This window comes from Rhinolophus hipposideros, assembly GCF_964194185.1.
Source record: "Rhinolophus hipposideros genome assembly, chromosome: 16".
NCBI lineage: Eukaryota > Metazoa > Chordata > Mammalia > Chiroptera > Rhinolophidae > Rhinolophus > Rhinolophus hipposideros.
In genome coordinates, this window is record NC_138062.1 from 28,272,712 (window position 1) to 28,297,921 (window position 25,210).

The 25,210-nt window shown below is 38.0% G+C and overlaps 1 protein-coding gene across 1 annotated transcript in view; it reads right to left on the reverse strand.

Annotated features, from left to right (window-relative positions):
• SPMIP2 (sperm microtubule inner protein 2) overlaps positions 1–20,136 on the reverse strand; it is a gene marked incomplete at both ends in the record, with an annotated part of 64,030 nt that extends 43,894 nt beyond the window's left edge. The window contains 1 exon segment of the mRNA XM_081077360.1: positions 20,073–20,136. Coding sequence (XP_080933486.1) covers positions 20,073–20,136 — 64 coding nt within the window.
• Positions 20,137–25,210: the final 5,074 nt, after the last annotated feature.

Consider the following 25,210-nt stretch of genomic DNA (forward strand, 5'->3'; position numbering starts at 1 on the left):
ATCACGTGGCAGATCACCTGGCATGTGGCTGCCTGATATTCCAGACACACAGTGATACATAAGTATCATACGCCTGTTACTGTGTTTCAGTGTTTTTATTTGTAAAGTGGAGATGCCAATATCTAAGTGACAGATGTTTATAAGCATTAAATGAGATAATTCATGTAAAGAATATAGAAGAGTGCCTGGCATATTCTAAGCAGTAAATTTTAAAGGATGATGGTGATGATGACGATGAAAATGATGACCTGATACATACTTTTTAAACAAATGTTTTGTATTAGTTTCAGGTGTACAGCACACTGATACGTAGTTTTAATAATCACTGGTCTATGTTCATTTTCATGTTATAACTTTAATACACATTTATGAAATGGATCAAAAGTTGAATCTTTCTTGCAGCAAATGACTAATATATGAAACCACATTTCATTGTCTGCTTTCATCCAACAGTATACTTTATTTCATGAACTCCATCCTTATTAAATCCTTTCAACACATTATAATTGAAAAAATATCACTGGGCTTATGTAGCCAGGATTCAAGAAGTATGCATTAAATCCACAAGTGAAGTAAATTGGAGCAATATTGCATTAGACATTAGATCATCCAATATTTTCTTTCTGCTCCGAGTCAAGTCTATAGCAGTGATTTACTGGTAAATATTTAACAACTGGCTCTCAGAGGAAAAAAATGATGGTTTTAGCATTTGCCAGTTTCTGTAGTATAACTATTCCCACCACGGCCAATTTCAAACTACCAAGCTGATGTCACTGAATACAGAATTGGAAAGGGTTGCTAACAGTCGTCGGCAGGTACAAGCGGCTCGTGCACACCACTCTCATAGACACTTGCTCATTATAACGTGGCTTCTTATACAGTATTCATTCACTCATTCATTATATCAGTGTTTCTCAAAGTGTGTTCCTCTGACCAGCCAGCGTAAGCATCACCTGAGAACTTACTCAACACGCAAAATCTCAGGCCCCATCTCCTATCGCCTGAAACACAAACTCTGAAGATAGAGCCTAGCAATCCGCGTCTTCACACTCCCTCCGCATGATTTTGACATATGATCAAGTTTGAGAAGCACTGCCTTGTACCATTGCTACTGCTTCGGAAGAAACATTAGTGCCACGCAGCTTCTGACATATGTTCATTAGCGTATCAAGACTAACCATGGTGGCGTTTCGATTCTTAAAAGCATCTAGTTATGGCTTCTGAAATTGTAACGTCCATATTCCTGTAATCAAGAAAGGATATCAAGCTGCTACTCTTATGGGAAGGTAGGAAGGTACTTCCATCTTCAAATATTTCCATGTGTCATCTGTTGTTGAGAGTCTCTGAGAATGGGTAACTAAGTGCTACTGTTGTGAGTTCTGCTGGCTTCTGCAGTACAGACCATGGGCAAAATTCCTGTGCTGAAATAAATAGATGCCCTGTTGTCCTAGCGGACATATCAATCACTTAGGTTGTCAGTTGGTTGTTTGGAAATCCCATTAATGCAGTCCTAAATCCAGTTACACTACGCACAGGATTGGCAGTGTGTTCTGGGGAGTTTGGACTCATGCGGCTTGTAACGGTCAGCAGGCACGGCCTTGTACCCTGGGTAGGGTTCCCTACCTTGGCTGGTGTTCACCCAACTGCCAAAATAATTCCAGCCACAGGAGCACATTCTATTTTTGGATAGGTCTAATTATTCTTCCATATGCTGAACTGCAATCGGCTTTGCTGCCACAGTCACACAGTAGTCTGAATTCTGGATCCTACTTCATGGTCCCTCGCTCATTGGTCAGCCTGTCAGATACTGAAAACGGCTGACACTGGTGGCTTTTGTAAAGGAGGCTTCCCCACTTCTTCAGGCGCTCTTTTTTAAAAAAAAAAAAAAAAAAAAAAACCTGAGAAATCGTTTTAATAAATTTTACATGTAACATTGCTATATTAATTAAATGCACACACTTAGCAACCATCATTTCCAAGGACTCACTGATTCAGTGTCCATAAATTACCAGGTGAGAATTTAGGGCTTGGGATGCAGGATAATGACCCTTCAATCTCAGATTATGTTAGGCAGATCTGACAAAAGACAATACAAATTCTGACACATAATCTTTAAGGTTTAGAAGATATTTATCATAAAAAAAAAACAAGTTGAAGATACAGATAATAAAATGGTCTAAATAACCAATATTGTGCAAACTGATTCAATGAAGTTCTTTTTTCCCCCAAAAGTATTGCCCATGTTGGTATCATGCAACATGACTCTCAGGCTCTTTACCATCCTGCCTCTTGATGCTCTTTAGTTCATTAACATCTCCCTTAAAATGTGTCACTCAGAACCACAAATAATGCCCTGTGCTCCAGTCAGCAGAGTCGGCTTGTTTATGGAACACAGAGCTCAGTGACGATGTCAGCTTTGTCAGCAGTCAGGCTGACCTCTGGGCTCGCTCACAACCTCTTCACCAACCGATTACACAATGTCTTACTATCCTTTACTTGTTCTGTTGATTTTTAACACTAAGTCAAGGTTCGTATTTATTCCTGTTAAATTATAATCTTGGTATTTTCACTCTCTAATTCTAAAATACTATCTTTTGCAATCCAAATGGCTCTCTCTCTCTCTCCCTCTCTCTCTCCCTCTCCCTCTCCCTCTCTCTCCCTCTCCCTTACCCCGTTCCCCCCCACCCCACCCCCAGATTTTTGCCTTCTGCAAAGCTAACAGCAAGCTTTCTCTTCCTCTATTCCAATCACTAAGAACAAAACAAAGCTAACTCCTGGTCCCCTTCTCAATCAATTATTAAACACCAAAGCTTGAAACTAGAATAAAATGTCCAAGTGAAGTACCAGTTAAATATTGACTTTCACTTGCCAATTTTACTTAAGTCTGTCTTTTCAGCTGAAGTAGTCTGAAAAATAAAAATGCTGCAATCACTGTTAATAATTCCAAAGGAACATTTAGAATACCTAACAGATCTTAAATAATTGAAATATCTATCTCCATTATTTGATGTGTGCAGAAGACAGTTTAAGAATAGTATAGGCTAATTAAAAGGTTTAATCATGATCCTGGATTAGTTGAAGTATTTGGAGAGTATTGATTCTATACTGAAAAATTTGTGGGATACTGTACAAAATTGTGGGGTTTTTTGCAATTTTCTTTGAATTATTTTTATGTTTATGAAAATGATACCTCAAGTGGCTCCTTAAAACTATAAAAACAGAAAATAATTATAAAGAAAAATTTTAAAATATCCAACTTAACACAGAGTATTGACACTTAGAGATTACAGGCTAGGTGAAGAAACATATTCCTAAGCTCCATTTATGGGCTACATGATTATGTAAAATGTGGAGCTGAAAGTAAATAACATGATCGCAAATGCCATAATTCAATTCAGGGGTGTTCTCTGAAATGCTATCCGATCTGATACCTTTAGACCATCCAGAGAGGCAAAATTAGAACGTATGTTTTAGTTGACACTAAAGGTGAGGGCAATGGGGGGTAAGGGAAAGTAACTGTCATTTTTAACATGAAGAACCCTGGCTAACTTAGCACCACAGAATTTTGAAATATTTTTTATGAAGTGATGCTGATACAAAATGGCACCCAACAACCCTGCTTATTTTGAATCCCTCCGACATACAGTATTGTCTACTATTGCCTTACTGCTTACAGAAAAGCAAATTAACTTTACACATTTGAATAGGTGGTCAATAGTCCCAAATCTAAAGTTATTACTGAGTGGTCACTGTTTCTTCACAATAACCAAAGATTATGTTTAAACGTTTAAAAAATGAAATACAGACAAATTGGAACTCTTTTGCGTTGCTGGTGAGAATGTAAAATGGTGCAGCTGCTGTAGAAAATGGTGTAATGATTCCTCAAAAAATTAAACAAAGTATAACCATAAGATCCAGCAATTCCACTTTTGCGTTTACATATTGAAAAGAAGTGAAAGCTGGGACTGGAACACGTATTTGCACACCCACATTCATAGCAGCATTATTTATAATAGCCAAAAGGTAAAGCAACCCAAGCATGCATTGATGATGGAAAAATGAATAAACAAAATGTGGTAAGTACATGATGTATCATGTATGTGTCTGCTAGGGCTGCCATAACAAAATTCCACAGACTAAGTGGCTTAAACAACAGAAATTAATTTTCTCACAGTTCTATAGGCTGAAAGTCCAAGATACGGTGACTTCAGGGTCAGGTTCTGAGACTACATACTCTCCTTGGTTTGCAGATGGCCCCCTTCTCTCTGTGTCCTCACATGGCTTTTCCTCTTATAAGACACCAGCTCTATGGGATTAGAGCTCCACCCTATGATATTATTTAACCTGAATTACCACCCAAAAAAACCTATCTCCAAATAGTCACATTATACATTTTGGGGGAGTGTGAGGGGTACAATTTCATCCATAACTGTATATAATTATTAGTCAGCCTTAGGAAGATAGGAAATTCTGACACAAGCTGTAATATGGTGAATCTTGAGGACATTACGCCAAGTGAAATAAGCCTTTCATAGAAAGATAAAGATAAATACTGTCTGACTCCCCTTATATGAGGTTACTAACATAGTCAAATTCATAGAGACAGAAAGTAGAGTGGCGGTTGCCAGGGGATAGAGATGGGGAAATAAGAGTTAGTATTTAATGGGTACAGAGTTTCAATTTTTACAAGACGATAAAGTTCTGAAGATGGGTGGTGGCGATGGTTGCACAACCGTGTAAATGTACTTAGTGCTACAGAACTGTATCTTTGTTAAGTATCTACCATTTTATGTTTTAAAAAATTTAAATTTATCATCTTATTTTACCACATTTTTTAAAAAGAAAAAAATTAGAAAAGCTCTCTTAGATTAAACCATTCATGCTTTCGTATGTGACCTCAAATGGCACTCACTCTTGGTGGTTCTAGTCCTCCCAAAACACATCAAAACACACACACCACATTGCCACAATGGCCATCAGTCTATCAACCAATAGTCTAATTCTTTATTTAATACATTTTCCTACATTGTCTTTTCAAATGTATAAGTTGGGTATTTCATCATCCATTTTTCTCTACAATCTCCAAAATTTTCTGTATGAATTGCAACTTAATTTTTCTCAAGTGTTGTCCTCAGAGAGATGGTAATAAAACCACATACTTACTGAATTATGGGAAAATCAGATCGGGGACTTCCAAGCCCTATAAGAATGTAAATAATTTAACAATATTGTTAGGTGTTAATTGATGCTAAAAGAGCAGAATTGGAAAGTCCCAGATTTGTTCTGCCTCTGGTCTCTTTCCCTTCCTCAACCAATATACAGGGAATGCTTGGGGACTGATGCATGATACATATTTGTGGAATAAATGAATAAATGTGTGATATACATGTGATAGAAAGAGTGTCCTTATGCAAGGAAGAGAGAAATCCAATGTCTCATGTGAATCAGTCAGGTACAGACCTCTAAGCAACACATTTTGAAGTAGTGTTATACTGTTACAGGAATAATTCAATTTTTGAAATACAGCTCATGATTTTCCATTTAGGAAGAATTTCTTTTTCAAGTGTAGCAAAGCATTTAGAAATGAAATTTAATTCAGTATCCCTTAGTCCCTTTTGTAAAGCAAAACCGGGGACAATGGTATGACTTCCAGGCTTAATAATGCCTTTGCAAGTTCTGCAACACAAAAGTTTCTAGGTTTGTTAGACAAAGGAAAGCAAAATAGTTTATTAGAAAGGGAGAGGGTTGGAACAAAGAAATTCCACTTTTTGTAAGGCTTTGCATTGTAATTTACACAGAAATAGAAATAATGTATATGAAAATACTGGCAAAAGATAAAAACCTAGGCTTTTATGTAGACAGAGTGATCATTATAGCTGTTTAAAAATTACATTAAGTGCTTACTACATGTGCAATGGTATGTTGATGAATGAGGAGATGGCAAAAGGATAAGGTGTGGTCCAGCCTTAGAGAGCTTGTAATCTAGGTAAGAAAAAGTTTTGCACACTGAACAGCTAAAGTAAACCTGGGTGGGGCTGCCTTTCACTGAAAAAGAAATTCAGGGAGGAAGGAATACCTCCATGAGAGGTATTCATGGAAAATGTGGGTCTTGATCAGGTCTTGGACAGATAGATGAGGTCCACACACATGTTTGAAAAATTAGAATTTGTAATTTTAAGAAATATAGACAATCAAATACATGTGAAATGTGGAGAAGGGAATGTATTCAGTCTTCATGCTGTCTGTATAAGAGAAATGGAATGTAAAGCCTATTTCCACCATCACTGCGAAGTCATCAAGCAGACCACTATGACTTGTATAGGTTCATATAAGACACCTGATAGGTTTCCACCCTCTTCCAACGCTGGCTATTCCTTATAGCAGATGCAGAAATGAAAGCGATAAACAGGGACCAATTAGCTGAACTCTCTTTAGCCCACTCAATCCTGCGAAGTTCACAAATTGCAAACTAACAGTACCTTTGCTCCATCAGGTGTTAATTATTAGTGGGAAAAATGCAACAAGTTAAAAATGACAGAGCTTTTTCTAGTTTCTCACTGTCTAGTTAACAAAAAAGTGGAGAGAATTAATTCCGCTATATATATATATATTTTTTTTCTTTTTCCTTCTCTCTTAGGTGTGCTTTCTAGATTTTCATCTTTTATGTTCTATTTTCCTACCTTTTCTTTGGTAACCCCATGCCGTTGCAGCCTAGTTACTTCACGCCTTTTGTTAAAAAGCTAACGTGGGGAATCCTACTGTGCTCTCAATTTCTTATTTTCTTATAGCAGACTGCCCCCCACCAGGAGACACTGGGTGAGCAGCTGCTGGGCACCTGGGAAAAGGAGGGAGTTAAATGCATTCCTTTTGAACTTATAAGAGTCCCTCCCATTGCTTCCCACAATACATCTGCAAAATCTTCACTTTTCGAAAGCAAATCTCTGTCTCAGAGGAGCATGAACCAAAGTAACAGCGCCCTGGAAAGCTCTGTAGGGATGGGTGGGACAGGAATGGACGGGGTGACTTGAGTATAGGTTGCAGGGAGTAGGTAGAAATTGTCTGAAATCTGTTTCTGGATGTTGCTCTCAGTAGTGCTCTATTAGTTAACAAATTATAAATCATTGAGAAAGTAATGTTAGAGAAAGTCTGGATGAGAGAGGAAGTAGGTACTCCTGGGGACTCCTTTCCACCAACACACACCTGTTCTAGGCAAAGAAGTAAGCAAAAACAGTGAACAATGATGTGTTCCTTCTGCATTGTCCTTTTATGCTGAGATAATTATTGACCTAGTTTAGAGATAAACAGATACACAGAATGACTCTCTGAATAGGAGAATAATTAATTGGTGAAACACGTAAGTTAGTGCCTATGAACAGTGTGGTAAAAGAAAGTTTGCCATAGATTGCAAACTTCTCAAAGAGTTGTCAGTTCTTCAGATCATTTACCCCGTCCTTCTACAAACATTTTTGAATGTACTCTGCATTAGGCCACCCTTTGTGCTGTCTCCCTATCCTCTGGAGCTGGAACCAGAAAGAAGGTGAGTCCTGAAGTCCTGGTCTCCCAGCCAGAGCTGCCCAAATTCACAGCTTCATAAGAAAGACTCTGGCTATGACATACCCACCATGGATAGGCAGTCCATCACCACCACCAGGTTAGAAAAGTGATTCAGGGAATCACTGTAATAGATTGAAACAATAGATCAGAGGCAATGGGTCATGCCAACGTGGGTTTGAAAATGGTAGAGAGTGTTGGGGCAATAAGACATACAGGGAGGCAAGACAGAAAGAGGTATAGGTTTAGAATAAGAATGAATCACGTGAATCCAGGATGCTGGCTATTGTTTCTGTCCCGTGTGTGGTTTGGAAATGGTCCTGACAGATTTGAAGGGGGCTTTATGGTTGTAGGATAAACTGGAGCCTACAAGGATTAACTGGACCCAAGTTGGTCTCTCGTGGCCTCCAAGCCTCCAAATTTGATGATTTGGATGACTTGAAGTAAAAATTTGTAGTTTTTGTCATAGGATTAAATAGTTGGCCTAGAAGTCAATGAAGCTAAAGAGGGAGGCTTGGAAGGCTAGGAGCTGCCCCTTACCAACAAGGTGAGCCAGCGTATCAGCAACAGAAGGCATGAGCTACAATATCACCTGGTGGCCCATATCAGCCTTCTGAGCATAGAAATAATTTGTCTATTGCTTCACTTCTGCCTTCTAAATTGCACACAAAATGTCTCTTGTGGTCCAGACTAACCCGAAACTAGGCAGAGAACGGAATTCTGGAAAATGTAGTTCCAGCTCAACTAAGTTGACACAGTACAAACTCAACACATTTAGTTTGTGGCAACGAGTTCAGTCTAGCTAACACATGTTAAGGTGGGCCTGTCATTTGTACTTGACATTATTTATTTAACTAATATTGGGCAATACACACCAATTAATGGTAGAAACTGGACGAATACATGGACAGCTGATCATTAAACAGGACACAAAAAAAGTCAAAAACATAAAAAGGAAAATATTTTATTTATGTTTTTCCCCTAAGCAAGTATAATAGCCCAGAATGCTAGTCTTGCCCTCCTTGCAAAATTTGAGGCCATCTTGAGTTGCTGGAAACAATCTGAGATAGATTCAGGGCCTTCTACTTGGGTTTACAATCAACCCAATAGATGGTCTGATACAAGTAGTCTTTAGTCGAGAGGAATCCCAAATCAGACAGAGGTAAATAGGCCAGTGATTATCACCTGTTTATAATTGGGCAAGATTTCCTCAGAGTAGAGGTAGGTGGATATCTTCCGAGTGATATTTGTGGAATAGCGTTGGACCTTTTCTTCTTTCTCTGATTGATTGCAGGGCAGGAAGTTAGAAATGGCATATAGGTGAGGGAACTCTGGCCTAGTGCCCTGACGTTTTGAACACTTCCCCCATCCTGCTTTGTGCAGAATTCAAATAATGAACTCCACCTGCGCCTGAAATTGGATGTGTTGGGGTTGCGGAGGCTGGCCTGGCCAGGGCAGCAACTAAGGGCCAGAGTTAGGGTGACCAGTCATCCTGGTTTTAACACTGAAAATTCTGTGTCCCAGGACACGCCTCCTCCTGGGTAAACTGGGATTGTCAGTCATCTTAAGACAGAACGAAGGTGTGGCTGGAACAAGTAGATCTCAATCTGGACAACAGGAGAAACTAAAACAGAAGAGAGGGTAGAGTACATGTATGAGGAGATGGCGCCAGCCATCTGGCCTGCTGGATCTGCTTGTGGGGGGAGGAGAGACAGTCAATTGGCTAGGTATTGGAGCTGAATGTCAAAGCTCTAATCAAGATTCCCTAAACGTCCTTTGGTAGCAATTTAAAAAAAAAAAGTAAACAGAGACCAACTAGGGTTTGTGATTATCTATGCACAGCCTGTACCAGTCATTTGGTGAAGGTAGGAGATAGTAGAAGACCCAAACACTTGTGATTCCTTTTGATGAACGGGCTACAGGAATAACCATTATGTCTTTGAAGCTGCCTTATGTAGGAGTTACTTGCTCAAAATTTTATCTACCCAATTGTGTCTAGTTAAGATGTGAGAAAAAGAGTGCCAGAAAATTGAAGTATCCCTGACTTGGGACCCTCTGCCTTTTGGGACAGGCAGGAGTGGGATGTCATTCCCTTTCCATTTATCTGTGGGTCCACCCTATCCCACCGTCTGTGAACTCTATTTTAATAGATGGTCCTAACATTTTGCACAACACCTAATTATCCCCTGGGCACAATCTCAGCCCCAATGTATGTTTCAACTTCAAAACATTTTAAGTGAAGGCACTCTGTCATTATATTAGGTGATTCACAGTGGCGAGGTGAACGTTTACATGTATAGTTTCTGTCTGTGTTCATTACATCATCACACAAAAATGGCTGGACAAACTCTTATCCAAATTTGGAGATAATGTTTGAGACAGTCTGACTTCAGGGCTGGATGTTGCAAATCAGTATCTCACTCTTCCAAAGTCATCCTCCAAGGCTATTAACACTGTGACTGCCAATCAGAGAAAGTCAGATGAAGATGCTATGGACCAGGGCGATGTGGTCCTCAAACCCCAAATCCCAAAGGCAGGGGCTTTGGTCTCCTACACTGACTGTGAACGACTGCTTCTCCTGGCTGCTGCTCATGCCCCAGAGAGCCCTGGGAGAAGGGCAGCAGGGAGGTGCTGACGTAACAGTGGTGGATGGGGTTCCCGACCAATGTGTAGACTAATGTAAATAACTTCCTACATTACAGTCCTCCCAGAAAACAACCCATACACATAGACAATACTTGCACAGTACTTTCCCTCCCTCGGAAGCAGAGGTAGAGTTGCCACAGAGTTGGGGATTCACTGCAAACTCTCATTTCAATCTTTATCTTCTGAGTAAATATATACCCACCCAGGTCAATGATAAGGGGAAAAGGAAGGGAAGGGAAGGGAAGGAAAGGGAAGGGAAGAGAAGAGAAAGGAAGGAAAAGGAAGGGAAGGGAAGGGAAGGGAAGGGAAGGGAAGGGAAGGGAAGGGAAGGGAAGGGAAAGGAAAAGGAAAGGAAAGGAAAGGAAAGGAAAGGAAAGAAAAGAAAAGAAAAGAAAAGAAAAGAAAAGAAAAGAAAAGAAAAGAAAAGAAAAGAAAAGAAAAGAAAAAAAGAAAAATTTCTGCAATCTAGAACTGACAGTTTTGGGGTTGTTTGGTTTTCTTGGTGTTTTTTTATTTGTTTGTTTGTTTCTGCATCCCTGCAGATAAGAGGACCTGACATTCCTCAGGGCATTTCCACATGTTAGAAGATGCGTGTGCACCCATAGGTACATGCACACCCTGTGAGGGGTGATAATAGGGAAGCAAGTGTAGCTCAGAGGTGGATCTCATAGTCTAAGCAGCTACACAAGCCTCTGAATAGGAAATGGTTTATAAAATCAAACTTTTAAAAAAATTTCTTTAGTCCACATGACTAGCATGTCTACTTTTTTCTGCTTCTATTTTGTGAAAGAGGGTGGTGATCACTACTTAGTTTGTAAATTGAAGTTTAAGAGAGTCTAGAAATCTCTAATAGAAAGACGTGTGGGAGGTATTATTTCCTTGCTATGAACAAAGAATGTATCTAACCTAAATGCTGCCAGCGTTTATTCACTAATCTTCCTTTAACTTCAGATAGCTTTGTTTGCATAAGTTTTGACTACTTAGATGTCTAATTATCCTATCATCAGTGACATGTAATTCATTGAGCTGAAAAGCATATTTCAGTATTATATAGTCATTTACAGAATGAAATAACACATGTGAATTTGAATTATGTAAATGTTCTTATTCTTGTTTTTTTTTTAATTGTGGGCTTTTAAATTGCTTTTAAAAATCAGTGGTTGTGAGCTTGAGACTTCTGATCTTCTTCTGACTACAGGCAAGTTAGACCAGACAGAGTAACAGACTTGGGGCACGTGTGAGCTTCCAGGAGCAGAATGAGTCCAGTTCCTATTGCCCTGAGTTCTGTGTTTCCCGTGTGTCACATGGACTATTGGTATCAGAGTCTCCTTAATCTGCAGTTCCTAGGGCCCCAGAAAATCTCACTCAGAATTTTGGGCATCCTGCATTCTCCAAACTCTCCATAAGTGATTTTCATGCATATTAAATTTCGAGAATCAGTGCCCAAGATTTGGGACTGTGATTAGCTCATACACCCCTTCAGGGAGATATTGTCATCACTGACAGTAGGATGTGACAAAGAACCACCAAATGGATTTGGTTCCCATTTCATGGCACACCATGTCTCTTTTCTTCTCAGGAGGCTCCTGCCTCCCCCAATTATGCATTGGTGAGTTTCGATTATGGTTTAGTAAACTTGGGAGCTGCTACATTTATTCCAGCCACTTAGGGTTCCTGGCTCTACCCTCTGGCACTGCCACCTCCATTTCCAGGGCAGTTCACCTGACTGCCAAGAATGAGGCTTAGAAATAAATGAAACTACCTCTTTCCACCCCAGATTTCCTAAGGCTGTTCTAGGTACTTGTCAGAGAAACTCCATCCTGCTCAGACTGTGCTTGGAAATGAGACAGTAGGTCTCTTTGTGATTTCTGTCTACTTCAACCCTATTACAGAACAGGAACAATCAGTCTACTTATCTCTTTCCTTTAAATGACTGCCTCTCCTGCAATTCTGTAGTTTCCCGAAATGATCTCCTTTGTTTTAGAAAGTGCTGCCCCAAATAAATGATTTGACCACATAAATGATTCGAGGTCTCTTCCAGTGCCGTTATCCTTAAAGATGTGGATAATCTTCTATCGGCCTCAGACTTTTCCTGGAATGCCTTTTTCTAAAAGATGGTATCTGTGGTCAAAAGGACCTTTTAATCGTCTCTGTGAAAAGTTCACCCTTTTCTGAGATAATTGCTGGCAACTGGGGTTAGCAAGACAGCGAGGCACTTTATTTTTTAGCACTTGCTGTGAGTGAAATTGACTAGGAAGATACACAGCAGGTATCCAGGGTGAATGCTTCCTTGCTGGAGGTCAGCAAGTGCTACCCCTCCTCTGGCAGGAAAGGCAGGAAAGGAGTGGGAAACAGCCTCTCGGTAAACAAACAGACATGATCTGTAGTGAAAGACTTTCTACTCAGGGCTCCCTGTGCAAATTCTATTCTATTCTATTCTATTCTATTCTATTCTATTCTATTCTATTCTATTCTATTCTATTCTCCCTGACTATAGGATGACATATGATTTTATCAACCAAGATTATGCAAATTATGAGGTTTACAGGTAATATTTCAAAATCTGCCTTTCCACCTTAGTATCTTTTTAAATGGCACTTGTTTTCTTTCGTGTTATTCAGATCAAGTTTATAGGAAAATCCGGAAGACCAATAGTGAGCAGGTAAAAATATATATTTTGTGTTGTGGGTTCTAATTATTAGGATCACAAATGACTGCATCTTCCGGGCCCCGTGGCCAGCAGTTTTCCTGTATCGTTAGTGATCGACATCAGATGACAAGGGTTAACACGTCCATGGAGCTTACCCCGCGCCAGGCACTGTTCTCAGTACTCTGAGTACATTAACTCAACTGAAACACCCGACGTGAATATTATTGCTGTTTTACAGATGGTATAATTGAGGTACAGAGAGGTAAATATCTTGTCCAAGGCCCCAACAGTAGGTAAGTGGTGCAGCCAGAAGAGTTCAGATCCTTGTTACTCAAAAGTGTGGTCGCAAGACCACAGCATAGCATCACCTGGGAATTTAGTGGAAATGCAGATTCTCAGGCCCCCCACCTCCCAGACCAATGGAATCAGCATCTGCATTTTCACAAGACTCCCCGGGTGGGTAATATGCACATTACAATTTAAAAACCACTGGTTTAGGTAACTTTAGATTACTTCTCTGGACCCTTTAAAAATCTGCTTATGGTTTCAGACTTTGGGGAATAAAGTGTGCTTGGTTGGTTTATTATGAAAAACTAGGATTTTAAGATAATTTTTGTGTCCTCTCCCAGTACCTCCCTCCTCCAGATAATCAGCTTCTCAAAAAAAGACATAGTACAACTCCTTAAAAAAAAAAAGAAACTGCCAAAAAGTTATTGAATTCATATTGTATGCAGGCACTTTCATTAATTCATCATAGAAAATCTTATGAAATAGGTACTATTACCCCCAAATTACAGATGAGAAAGCTGAGGTAAAAAAGGTTGATAGGAAAAGCCAAGATTGATGCCCATGTTTGCTGAAGCAGAATCTTCATGCTTATCTCTGTTTCCTAGAAGATTGCACAGTAAACAATCAACGAATCTTTGACAGAATTTTTTCAAACCTATTTTAACAGCAAAAACTTTTTTTGCTTAATCCTGAGCATTTCTCGCTGACATGAAGAAGCAATATTAATATAACCTACAAGGTATCAACTTTGGAAAATTAAATCAAGACCTGGAAAGGCAAACAATCCTTTTCCTTTCCATCTTAGTTCATGTAATAAAGGTGTTTATTGTTCTAAAAAAACAAAAACAGAAAAACTAGAGTATAAGACAAAGCATGTCCTTAGAAGTTCTCTTCTAAGAGTTTGGTTTAGATGCTTTCAAAGTGTGGCAACAACTCAAGTTTGTTTGTTTGTTTTCCTGCATGTCACGTTGGTGATGACCAACAATTTAAGGTAGAATTGATTTGGGACTGCTGTCATTTATAGATAAATTTTGATTCAGGCAAATGACACTATATGATTATAGAATAAAATGCAGATTAGTCGACCAAATGTGTCACTACTATTAAAATATGTAAGATTTTGTCATGATTTAGTTTTTTAAAATCTAAAATATTTGCTTCATGAATTGTAGTGGTGAGACTTCAGCTGAGTTTGCAGTTAGGACTGTTTTATTCTTTCTTCAAATAGGAAACCACTGGCAGTTCAGTGTGAAGTCATTTTCTATTTTTAAAATAATTGAATTTGAGACATAACTATTAGTGTGACAATTTCACAGGACAAAAAAATGAGATGAATAAATGGGTCTGAAACCCAGGCTAATGGAGCAATGCTTTTCAAAATTACATGCACATTTATGTACTTCTCCTACCACTTACAGTTTCATTCATCATATTGTTTTTGGCCATTTCCTAGAGAGTATTTCCAATTCTAATGTATTCCTAACAGAAATCCCATGTTGTGATCACTCCTTTATAAGATGGAATTCTGCAATATTCCTGATTTACATGAGCGGATTTTCTAGTAGATATATGATGGCTGACTAAATTACATTAACATTTTTATTTAGTTAGATACCTGGAGGTAATGCACATAAATACATAAACAGGGAACAGGCCGAGGCTTATATTTTTCTGATCAAGACTGTGTGACCTTAAAGAATTGACTTAGCTTTTTTAACTTCAGTAAAATGATAGGTTAAATGAGATGATCTGTTATGATGCCTTTTTCATTTAACATCTCATATTAGGTAGCCCATAAATCTCTTTAGTTTGGACCAAGTGAGAATTCATGAAAAAATCTGAATGTAAAAATGTGTTTTTAAAAAACATGATTTTGTAACTTTAAAACAACAGCATAGGACCTGGAACTGGGTAAACAAATTATATCATGTATATGTAAACAAATATTTTAGAAATACATAACCATGTTCTAAAATACTTTTAAAACCTTTTCATGATTATGTTTATGATATTAGTTTTTATAGTAAGATCTTTGTAACACAAAAATAACATCTATAAAAATTTCCTCACTGTAATAAAACTTAGCACATTAATAGTAAAACTTATATGGAAGAATAAGCCAGTAAATAAATTTTTTTTTAAATATAAACAATAATTTACCCTATCAGATTAAACTCACAGTTATCAAAAACATATGGATTATAGAAATCAGAACAGTGGTTGAATTGGAGGGGATTGACTGTGAAAGGACATAAAGAAACTTTTTAGGGTGATGTAAATGTTCACTACCTTGCTCTAAAAAGTAGACACATAGGTGTGTTCACTTTGTGAAATGTTATCAAGCTGAACACTAGATTCATGTACTTAATAGAGTACATGCTACATATCAGCTTTTCAAAAAGTCTTAAAAGTTGGACTCACTAACATTTTTTTTCCCAAAAGAATCTCTATCCTTCTATTAATTGCAAATTAAATAAACCCTAGGATCCATCTATAATGTAGGAGGCTCTAATTACAATATTCAAAAAGAAAAGAAATGAGTAGGAAAAACGAAATAAGCCAAAACATATGGCTGAAGCTGGTGGAGTGTAAGATGAGGTAATTTTCCTCCTTTCCACTTCTTTCCACTTCTAATACTCAAGGCCTTGAGTATTAGATCTGTGATTTCTTTCAATGCCACACTTCGCTGTGATGGATATTTAGATTAAACAAGTAGGATGTCAAGATAACCTATCATGTTCTCACCAGAACAATAGATTATAAGCTTCTAAAAAGAAAGGTCTTATGTTCCTTTTTGGATTCTCCAAAGCGCATGGTCAAATTTTTAGTATTCAATAGGGATTTGATTTATATTTGTTAAATTGTATTTCAAATCTATTGGATAAAAAATTTAGTATCAAAAATATACTTTTAAAGGAGAACTATTAAAGTTTGATAGAAAAATAAAACTTGATGAGTGGTCAAATTAGGGAAGTAGTCAAGATATACTAATACACACTGTGAATTGTCTCATAGACTAATGAATCTCACTAGAAATCAAAGAAATGAAAATTAAAAGAACTCTAGCTATCAGTGATAAGTATGAGTAATATTACACTTATAGCAAAAGAAAGACTTTTTTATTTTAAAATTAAATCAGACATCAATAAAAATCCTACAAAACTCCTTAAAATGCTCTGAAATCATCTTCAAAATTGCCACAAAATTTCTCAGCCATTTTCCTAGCCTACTATCTGGCTAGTTTTTCCGTGCATATCAGCATTCAAGATAATTTTTTAAAAATTATTTTCATTGTATTTTGTTGTTTTACATTCATTATCAATAGTAACAAAGTAGCTTCTGTTTTTATTGCAACTATACAATATTTAATGTATGCTATGGATCAAATCAATTTTTTGTTTGCCTAACGAGAGTGCATAACCATTTCTGCCAATGTTTTTATAAGAACATGAGCTTTCTATTAAAAACAGTTCCAAATAGCGAGGAAAGGGGTCTGAGACCCAATAAGTTAGAAAGGTACTAAGTGATGGGCTTATAGGAATTGAATTTGTTATGTTATGTGCTTAAGAGTTAGTGTCTCCCGTACTGACCATAGCAGCATCCAAAACACAAGATTTCCTAAAGCGTTGAATCTGATTGTAATCAAGGCTCTCGAGCCAAACTCAATACAGGAAATACAGAGGATACAGCAATGACACAACAAGCAAGCCATAGACAAATTCAGATCATTGGGCCTTTCTATTGGATAACTGACCTAATTTCTGCTACAAGTAAATGGCAAGGAAACAAAAGAAGAAAGACCGAACCAGCTTAAAAGACACTAAAACAGACAACACAACCAAATGCAATGTACGGCCCTTGTTTGAATCCTTATCTCACAGTCAACTCTAAAAATACATTTTAGAGACAATCAGGGAAATTTTATTGTGAACTAGTTACTACATGATATCAAAGGAAATGTGTTAATTTTGTTAGGTGTGATAATGGCAATTTGATTATGTAAGAATATGTTCATATTTTTTAGAGATGCACATTGAAATATATAGGTGTGAGATAATATGCTATCTGGGATTCACTTTAGAATTATTTCAGCAAAAGCAAAAGAAAAAAGATGTAAATCAAATGTGGAAAAATTTTGGTAATTGTCGAGTATGCTTGATAGGTAAGTGGGAGTTTATTGGCATATGTTTAAAAATGTTCATAATAAAAAATTTAAAAGTTACATCCAAAAAATATTAATCCATACCTCTCTATTAAAAATAAATAAAAGTGATTTACAAAATATTGGCAGGCTTTAAATACATTTTTCAAAGTAGTTTACATAGTCCTCTAAAGTTCGTGGCATTAATAAAAGTCTGTATTTTTCACCCGCTCTGTAAACATACCACAAAAAAGTAAAAGAAAGAGAAAAATAGTTTGTGCAAAAAAATTCACGTAGCTTTTTTATTATAGTGAAAATTTGGAAATTAAACATAAAATATAGAATGTGAAGTTTATTATATATATCAATACAATTAATACATAAAAAAATTAATATATTATTACTACATAAATAAAATGCTTACTACATAACAATCAATATGTAATTATTATATATAAATATAATGAAAGACCATACATCTATCAAAGGTAACAAGAATTTGAACTATGTAAACACACATAAGAATACACCGACATAAATTAGAAGCAATTTTAAGTACCAATTTAGACACACATTTGCTAGTGACAGAAAACTACTTAAGGAAACAAGGAAATTTATTGGCTGATGGAAATGAAAAGTTTGAGACACAAAACTCACCTCAACATGGATCATAGGCCTAAATGAAAACACAACACTATAAAACTTCTAAAAGAAAACATAAGAGAAAAATCTAGGTGACCTTGGGTTTCGTACTGAGGTTTTAGATGCAACATCAAAAGCGTGATTCATGGAAGAAAAGATTGATTAGTTGCACTTTATTAAAACTGAAAACTTCTGCTCTATGAAAGACTCTGTCAAGAGAATGAAAAGACAAGTCACAGACTTGGAGAAAATATTTGCAAAACACTTATCTGATAAAGGACTTGTATCTAAAATACACACAGAACTCTTCAAACTCAATAAGAAAACAAAAAACCCAATTAGAAAATAGACATTATGAGATCTCACCAAAGAAGATATACAAATAAGTATAGGATTATTTATAGGTGACAAATAAGTATAGGATTACTGTTCATTAAGGAATTGTGAATTAAGACAACAATGAGATGTAACTACATACCTATTAGAATGGCTAAAAGTAAAAAAAAAAAAAAAAAAAAAAGAAAGAAAGAAAAAGAAAAGAAACAGACACTACCAAATGCGGTCAGGGATGAAAGCAACAAGGACTCTCCCTCTTGACTGGTGGGAATGCACCATGGTATAGCAGCTTTGGAAGCCAGCCTGGCATTTTCTTACAAAGCTACCCATAGTCTTACCATATGACCCAGCAATCACATTCATATTTACCAAATTGATTTGAAAACATATCCACACAAAAGTCAGCACAGAAATGTTTTTAGAAGCTTTTCTTCAGAATTGCCAAAAACTGCAAGCAACCACAATGTCCTTCAATAGGTGAATAGATAAACAAACCGTGGTATAATCATACAATGGAATATTAGTGATAATGAGAAATGATCTATTAAGCCGCAAGAAGGCAGAGAGGAAACTGAAATGTGTATTGTCAAATGAAAGAAGCCAATTTGAAAAGTGTGTGATTCCAGTTCTATGACATTCAGGCAAAATTGTAGAGACAGTGAAAAGATCAATGATTGCAAGGAGCTTAGGGACAGAAAAGAGGGAAACGGGGAGCTGAAGCACAGAGGATGTTTAATGTGGTGGAATTATTCTGTATGATACCATAGTAGTGGATATAATTACAATTAGCCTTATGAATTTGTCAACACTTATAAACTTTACAGCACAAACAGCAAACCTTGATATGTTTCAAATTAAAAAGAAATCATGTAGGAGACTCCAGAAAGGAATTCAGACTGTGACGAGAGAATCTAACTGCATTACAAATGTATGAAACAACCCACTGAAGGGAGTGAGGGAAAAGGAGCTGACCTAAGTAACTTTGGAAATATGTAGTCTGTACGTAAAGCAAAAGAAACTGCAAAGAGGCACTGTTCTCCAGTTGATTAAGTTTTTTGTTATTTTTTTTTTTGTTTTTTTGCCAAGGGGTACAAGTTAACAATTCTGATACTTGTATACATGTATACTTAAACAAGTTAATAGATGGCAAATAGTTGGGGTCAGATTTCTCATGACTGATTTACAGATAAGCCAGGGGATATGCTTATAAAATATGTTCATTATTTTAAAATATAAAGGAAACAAGATCAATTAGTTTTTCCTTATAGACTTATTACAATTAGTCATACTCTATTTAATTACATTTTATTATAATTCTACACACGCATACCACCCAAATCATTTACAAGTCAAAGGAAAAAATGGAAGCCAACAATTTTACTAGGATTAATGCACATCGCATCCTACTCAAGTTTTTAATCCATCAAACATGTCAAGTTTATAAAAGTACAAGAAACTTCAATCAGTAAAAATTAAAATTAGATCAAAGCATACCTTTTATTAACCTCAGGTAGTTCCCTTTACACAAAGGTAGTTCCCTTTACGCAAAACATAACCTTTATGATATACAAACGTTCTTTTGTGAAAGTGAACTCAGATTATCGTGAGAGCTGGGGTGTCACAGATCTGTGGATGGCACACGGCGTTGATGCCCAAACTGGTTATGCCTAATAAGCGTAGCGGTATCATATAAAATAAACATACGTGATTATTTCATTCTTATATCCATTATGTGAGTATCATAGGTGAGCATAATATGGGTGAGGGAAAAGAAAGTTCAGGCCTCCTTGTGAGAAAGCATACGGAAAATCTCTTTACCTGTAAAAATCATGCGCTTTCCCACCAGAGGAGGTGTTGGCTCTGAATGTGTTACACGTGCCATGGCTAAGGTCTCAACTGTGTCACTGGCTTGCTGCCTCAGACCTGTTTATCTGTACCAGAAAGAGTCTTGACTCTTTGTCTGTGTCCTGAAGCTGGTGGTTGCTAAGGACTCTATGACCAGGAGGTAAGAGTGTTCCTTCCTGCAGAATTCAGTATTCCAATCTCCAAGAACAGACGGATAAATCTGTAGCATTCCTAGGAATGGCATCCAATAATATCTTTTCCTTATCTGTCTATAGCAAGTCAGAACAGACGCGTTCAGGTCCTAGACCTAGAACAGGCCTATGTCACAGATGACCTGGTAGGCTCAAACAACACTTTCAATATTTCTCAAAGAATGTTCTGCGGAGGGGCAAAAAAACAAACAAAAACTACAAACCAGGGTCAAATACATTGAAGAAACATAGGGTAGATAAAATACAATAAAAATTATATTAATACATGAATAAGAGAATTGTATATAGATTTCTTTCCAGCCTTATAGTCCAACTGGAGAATTGCAATACAATGTAGTAAAAGCAATGATGGTTACAGTAATGCATTTTAAAAATACTGAATTTGTTCCCAGAGACATGGGAACAGAGAGAAGAATTCCCTGCTTCAGCCTGGAGGGGGAGGGCTCCCGATGTGGTTGGTGAGGCAGGGTTTCCTGGAAGAAGTGCCATCTAAACTGTGTCTCAAAGAATTGCGAGGATCTCGAGGATCTCAGCAAAGAATGAGGGGCCAGAGGCTGGGGTGGGCCTGGAGGGCATTTGGAGACAAGGGACAGCTTGACAAAAGGCTCAACGGGGAGAAACACCCAACAGAACTATGCATAGTGAAAATAGGAGAAGTTCAGCAATACTGGAGGTCATGGTCATGGAGAAGAGGGTGAGATGGCTCTCAAAGCCACACAAGGAGTTTGGATTTTATTCTGTAGACAATGAGGACCCCATGAATGGTGTTAAACAGGCAGAGACTGACCAGCTTTGGGTTTAAATAGAAGATGTTTTACTGTGGAGAATGAGCTTGAGGCGAAAAGCCTGGGGCAGTTGTTGAAGTGGTCTAAGACAATGGACTTAAGGGCCAGAACTAAGGCAGAAGTGACAAGAATGGAGAAGAGACACATCTGGGAAATCCACTGAGTAGCGGTTGTAAGGAGTCAGGGTGAGCCCAGTTTTCCAGCTAAACCCAAATTATCATAAAAGGTTGTGACAGGTTCCGAACTCATTGTAGGGGATTGAGGAGAATCTCCCGTGACCACCAGATCCATTTCTGTTAGAGAGAATTGCTCTTGTTCATGAATCAATCTTCTCTGGTGGGGCTTAGGGTTTGCTGCTCGGCACAAATGCCATTTTGGCTATTGTTTGGCTTCGCTAATTTAACAACTCCTCAGAGCTGATAACCGTTTCAGCAGTACAACTATGGAGACCCTGCAGTGGCCCTGGAAAGACATCTCGTTCTCACATTTGGGAAAGCATCAAGCTGTACCCATTTTAGGGATGTAGAAGTAATACAAACTGGAAACTCTTATAATGCAGCAGTGGTATATATCTCCAGGTGAACATAGGTCAGAATTTGTTAAAATTACATAGTACTAATGTTCAAATATACTATTGCTAAGCACACTTTGCAAACTGGGGAGCTTTGCCACCCCTGTACCAATAAATCTTTATTTCTTTGAACACCAAATATTTTTATGTCCTTTCCTTATAGTCCTGTTTTCAGGCAACAATCTGGAAAAGATGGGGAATGGAGTCACAGACTTGGCTTCAGATCCCAACAGCTCTTCTGTGTGACACTGGCAAGTTGATATTCTGTACAATGAGAAGTATTATGCCTGCCTACAGGGCAAAGAACATAATATACGTAAAATGCTTGTCATGGTACCTGACACATAGTATGTACTCAATAAATATTCGCTGTCGTATTACTCTCATCATCCCTCCCCTGCACCTCTGCCATCCTCAATCTTCCCTGAGAAAACACACACAACTCATGTAAATGTACAGTGTGACATCATAACCTTACTGTTTAGATTTGGGTTTGCAAGGCCAGCTCACAAAAGGATCTGTATTCTTCCTCCTACTCACTTAGCTGGAATTTGGATAAGCTCGTACCAGAAGTACAGTGGTGCTATTCCCTGCCCATCCCATCAACCCATCTTCCCACAGTTGTAGTTAATTTAACCGGGGATTCTAGCATGTGTATCCTTTTTCTATAAAAACACAATTTAAAGAAATTAAAACCACAAAACATTATGATTGCTATCCCTTAATTGCTATACTATACATTAAAGAACAACAAATAATTAAAGCAAGTGTTTCAGCAAAAATAATGGTCATATCTTACAAACGTGTGAATTGTTATTGTTAAAAGGGACCTTAGCTATTAGTGAAACTGAGCCCCTGTTTTCCTTCAAACAGTCTGGGAGAGGTTAGCTAAGGAGCCAACTAACGGTACATGGGAGCAGGAAGGAGAGCCAGGACAGAAACCCCACCCTCTTTTCCTCACTTCAGGGTGCTTTTCTCCCTATTGCACCTTAGAAAAGAATTTGTGATCTCTTTTCCTCAGGCATGGTGGTATGGATATCAAAAGTGCTTGGAGTTTGCTCTAATGGTTTATGTGGTCTTTCTCTTCCACCAGTTTAATTTTCTGGTGAAATCTTCTTCACTGAATAATGAACAGATAAAATTGGATGCTTACTATGTGCCAGAGATTGTGCTAAACCCATTCCCCAAAGTTTTCTCATTGTCTTCACAATAATGCTATGACAGAAACTTATTCTCCCCCATTTATTGACAAGGTCAGTGAGTTCCAGAGAGTTTAGTGTCATTATTTCGTCTTACTGTCTATCCAGGACAGAGAATGTGCAATCCCAAATCTGGTTAATTATTTCTGAGTTGTTAGAGCTATAATCTAAGTTTGCTTGTCAACAAAGACATTTGTCAAAATAGTACTTTGAGTATGAGTGAAATTCTCCCCTACGAAAAAGTGATCAACCGGAGAAATGATTTTCTGTATGCTGTTGCAACTTCCCAGCCTGTGAATGCAAATGGGGGTCTGTGACAGTGACATTCTGTCCCAAGTTTTCCTAGCTTACTACCCCACCACCTTTGTAATCACCTTTGTAATCATCACCTTTGTCATCAGTCTCCTTCTGAATTTCTCATCTTCTCCCTCCACCAGCGTGAATTTGGGAGGTCCCCACCTGCCTGTACTTCCTTCTCTGCTGCCCCCTAGGGTGCTCTGGAAGTTCTAACTTGGCTGTTGCTCAAACACATTTTGCTTAAGCTGGTGGAGTGCCTCTCCACGTTGGCCACTGGCCAAAGTAAAATTCTGCGAACCTCTGTTCCCCGATTGCCACTGGGCTCCTGGCTGCCATTCCATTCCCTGTCCTACCATTCTGACTCATATGACGCTACAGGAAGGGAGACAGTTCCCTTCCTGTAGAAGAGGATCTCTTAGAGATCCTTGGGCCCCGAAGGGCAGCACCATTTTGTGTAACCACTCTTTCGATTATTTATCTAGCCTACTAGTGACTGGGTGAGGTCACGGCTGGTATTTCAGATTTGGAAACCCTTCCACTTCAACCCTCAGGTCTTTAGTGACCTCCAATGCATCGGGTTGTATTTAATCTGCGCTCCTAATGACTTCTTTCTCCTGCCTGGAAAAATCTACCTGTGGAAAATTTCTTCCATCAGCACCCTCCCTCTACCCAACGCCCTTTTTCTTATCCCTCATGCAGTTCACCAGACACGCTTCATGTTATTTTCTTTAGAAACTCCCAGCTCCCTGTGAAAACATTGGATCAGTTAGCCACCAGGAGAGAAGCAGAGCAGCAACATTTTTCCTAGTGCACACCCAGGAACCAACCCTTCTTTTCTGAGTACATGTATTTTTATAATGGAATTTAAATACTTACACTCACTAGGGGGAATATTAAATGTCACCTAGAATGATATATATGAGTTCTTTTTAAAATTTCTCCTTAGAACCAATGTGTGAGGCTCAGTATCTTATTTTCACCTTTCTGAAACGAAGCATAATTTACAGCAGTTCTATGTTGAAATGTTTCATTTCAATATCCAACCCCTGATGTGGAGAGAGGTGATAGAGCTTCTTCATATTTGCCTATCATTTGCCATGCCATAGAATGAACATTTGAATACATGGGAGCTGATCCTCAAAGAGGGCCTTATAATTACAATCATAAAAAGCGCTCTTACCTTTTACTTGAAGTGGATTATACATGGGTTTATAATATGGGTCTTTGGTCTAGTCTTAAGAAAAAATTCCACTTCTTGAAAATATTTATTTTTGTAAGCAAATTCAGCAAACTTTCAAGGGAAAAATAACTTCTTATATATTTTATTAGGATTTTTTAAAACTTAATCTTTTTACTGAACTCGAATGTAACATTTTGAAATGTTATTGTAAGTGGCTAGGAGCAATTTGAGCTGCGGAGAATGACACCCTCTAGGAAAGAACATATGAATGGGTTCGAAACCTCCTTGGTGGGAGAAGTCGAGACCCCTCGCCAGGTCCCACTACCACACAACCTACATGAGAGAAGTTTCAACCCAACCAAGGCAAAACGCCCTGTATTAAGGAAAATTTAAGTTGTGGTGGGGAATGCGTTGAAGGAAAAACAGCAAGATGGAAGAGAAGAGTTAGGTAGACTGGGAGGGCCACACAGAGCCCTGAGGAAGATGGGGTCATAACCACTTCCCTATGCTGTGGCTATCCAAGAAACTAAGCAATCTCATTTTAGGAAATGTCTCCTTTTAATTTTAAGTTGTTTGCTCTCTTGTGCTTTGCTGTCATTCCATTTGGCAGCCTTGTTTTGTTGGCATTTGGGGAAAGTTGAAGAAAGCAGGGCAGGGCCAATTGCAGAACAAAACTCAGGAGGAAGAGCACGTCAGCCAGCAGAGGGGGCAGAAAGGTGGGGTGTCATTCCAGAGAGAATGGCAACAAATGGGAAGAGTGTAAGCCTCCAAAAATTTTGGAAGAGAGAGGAATTTCCATAATCTGGGGGAAAGGGATGGCACAAGGCATTTCCTTTAGGGTATTGAAGTAACAGCTGGGCCCAGAAG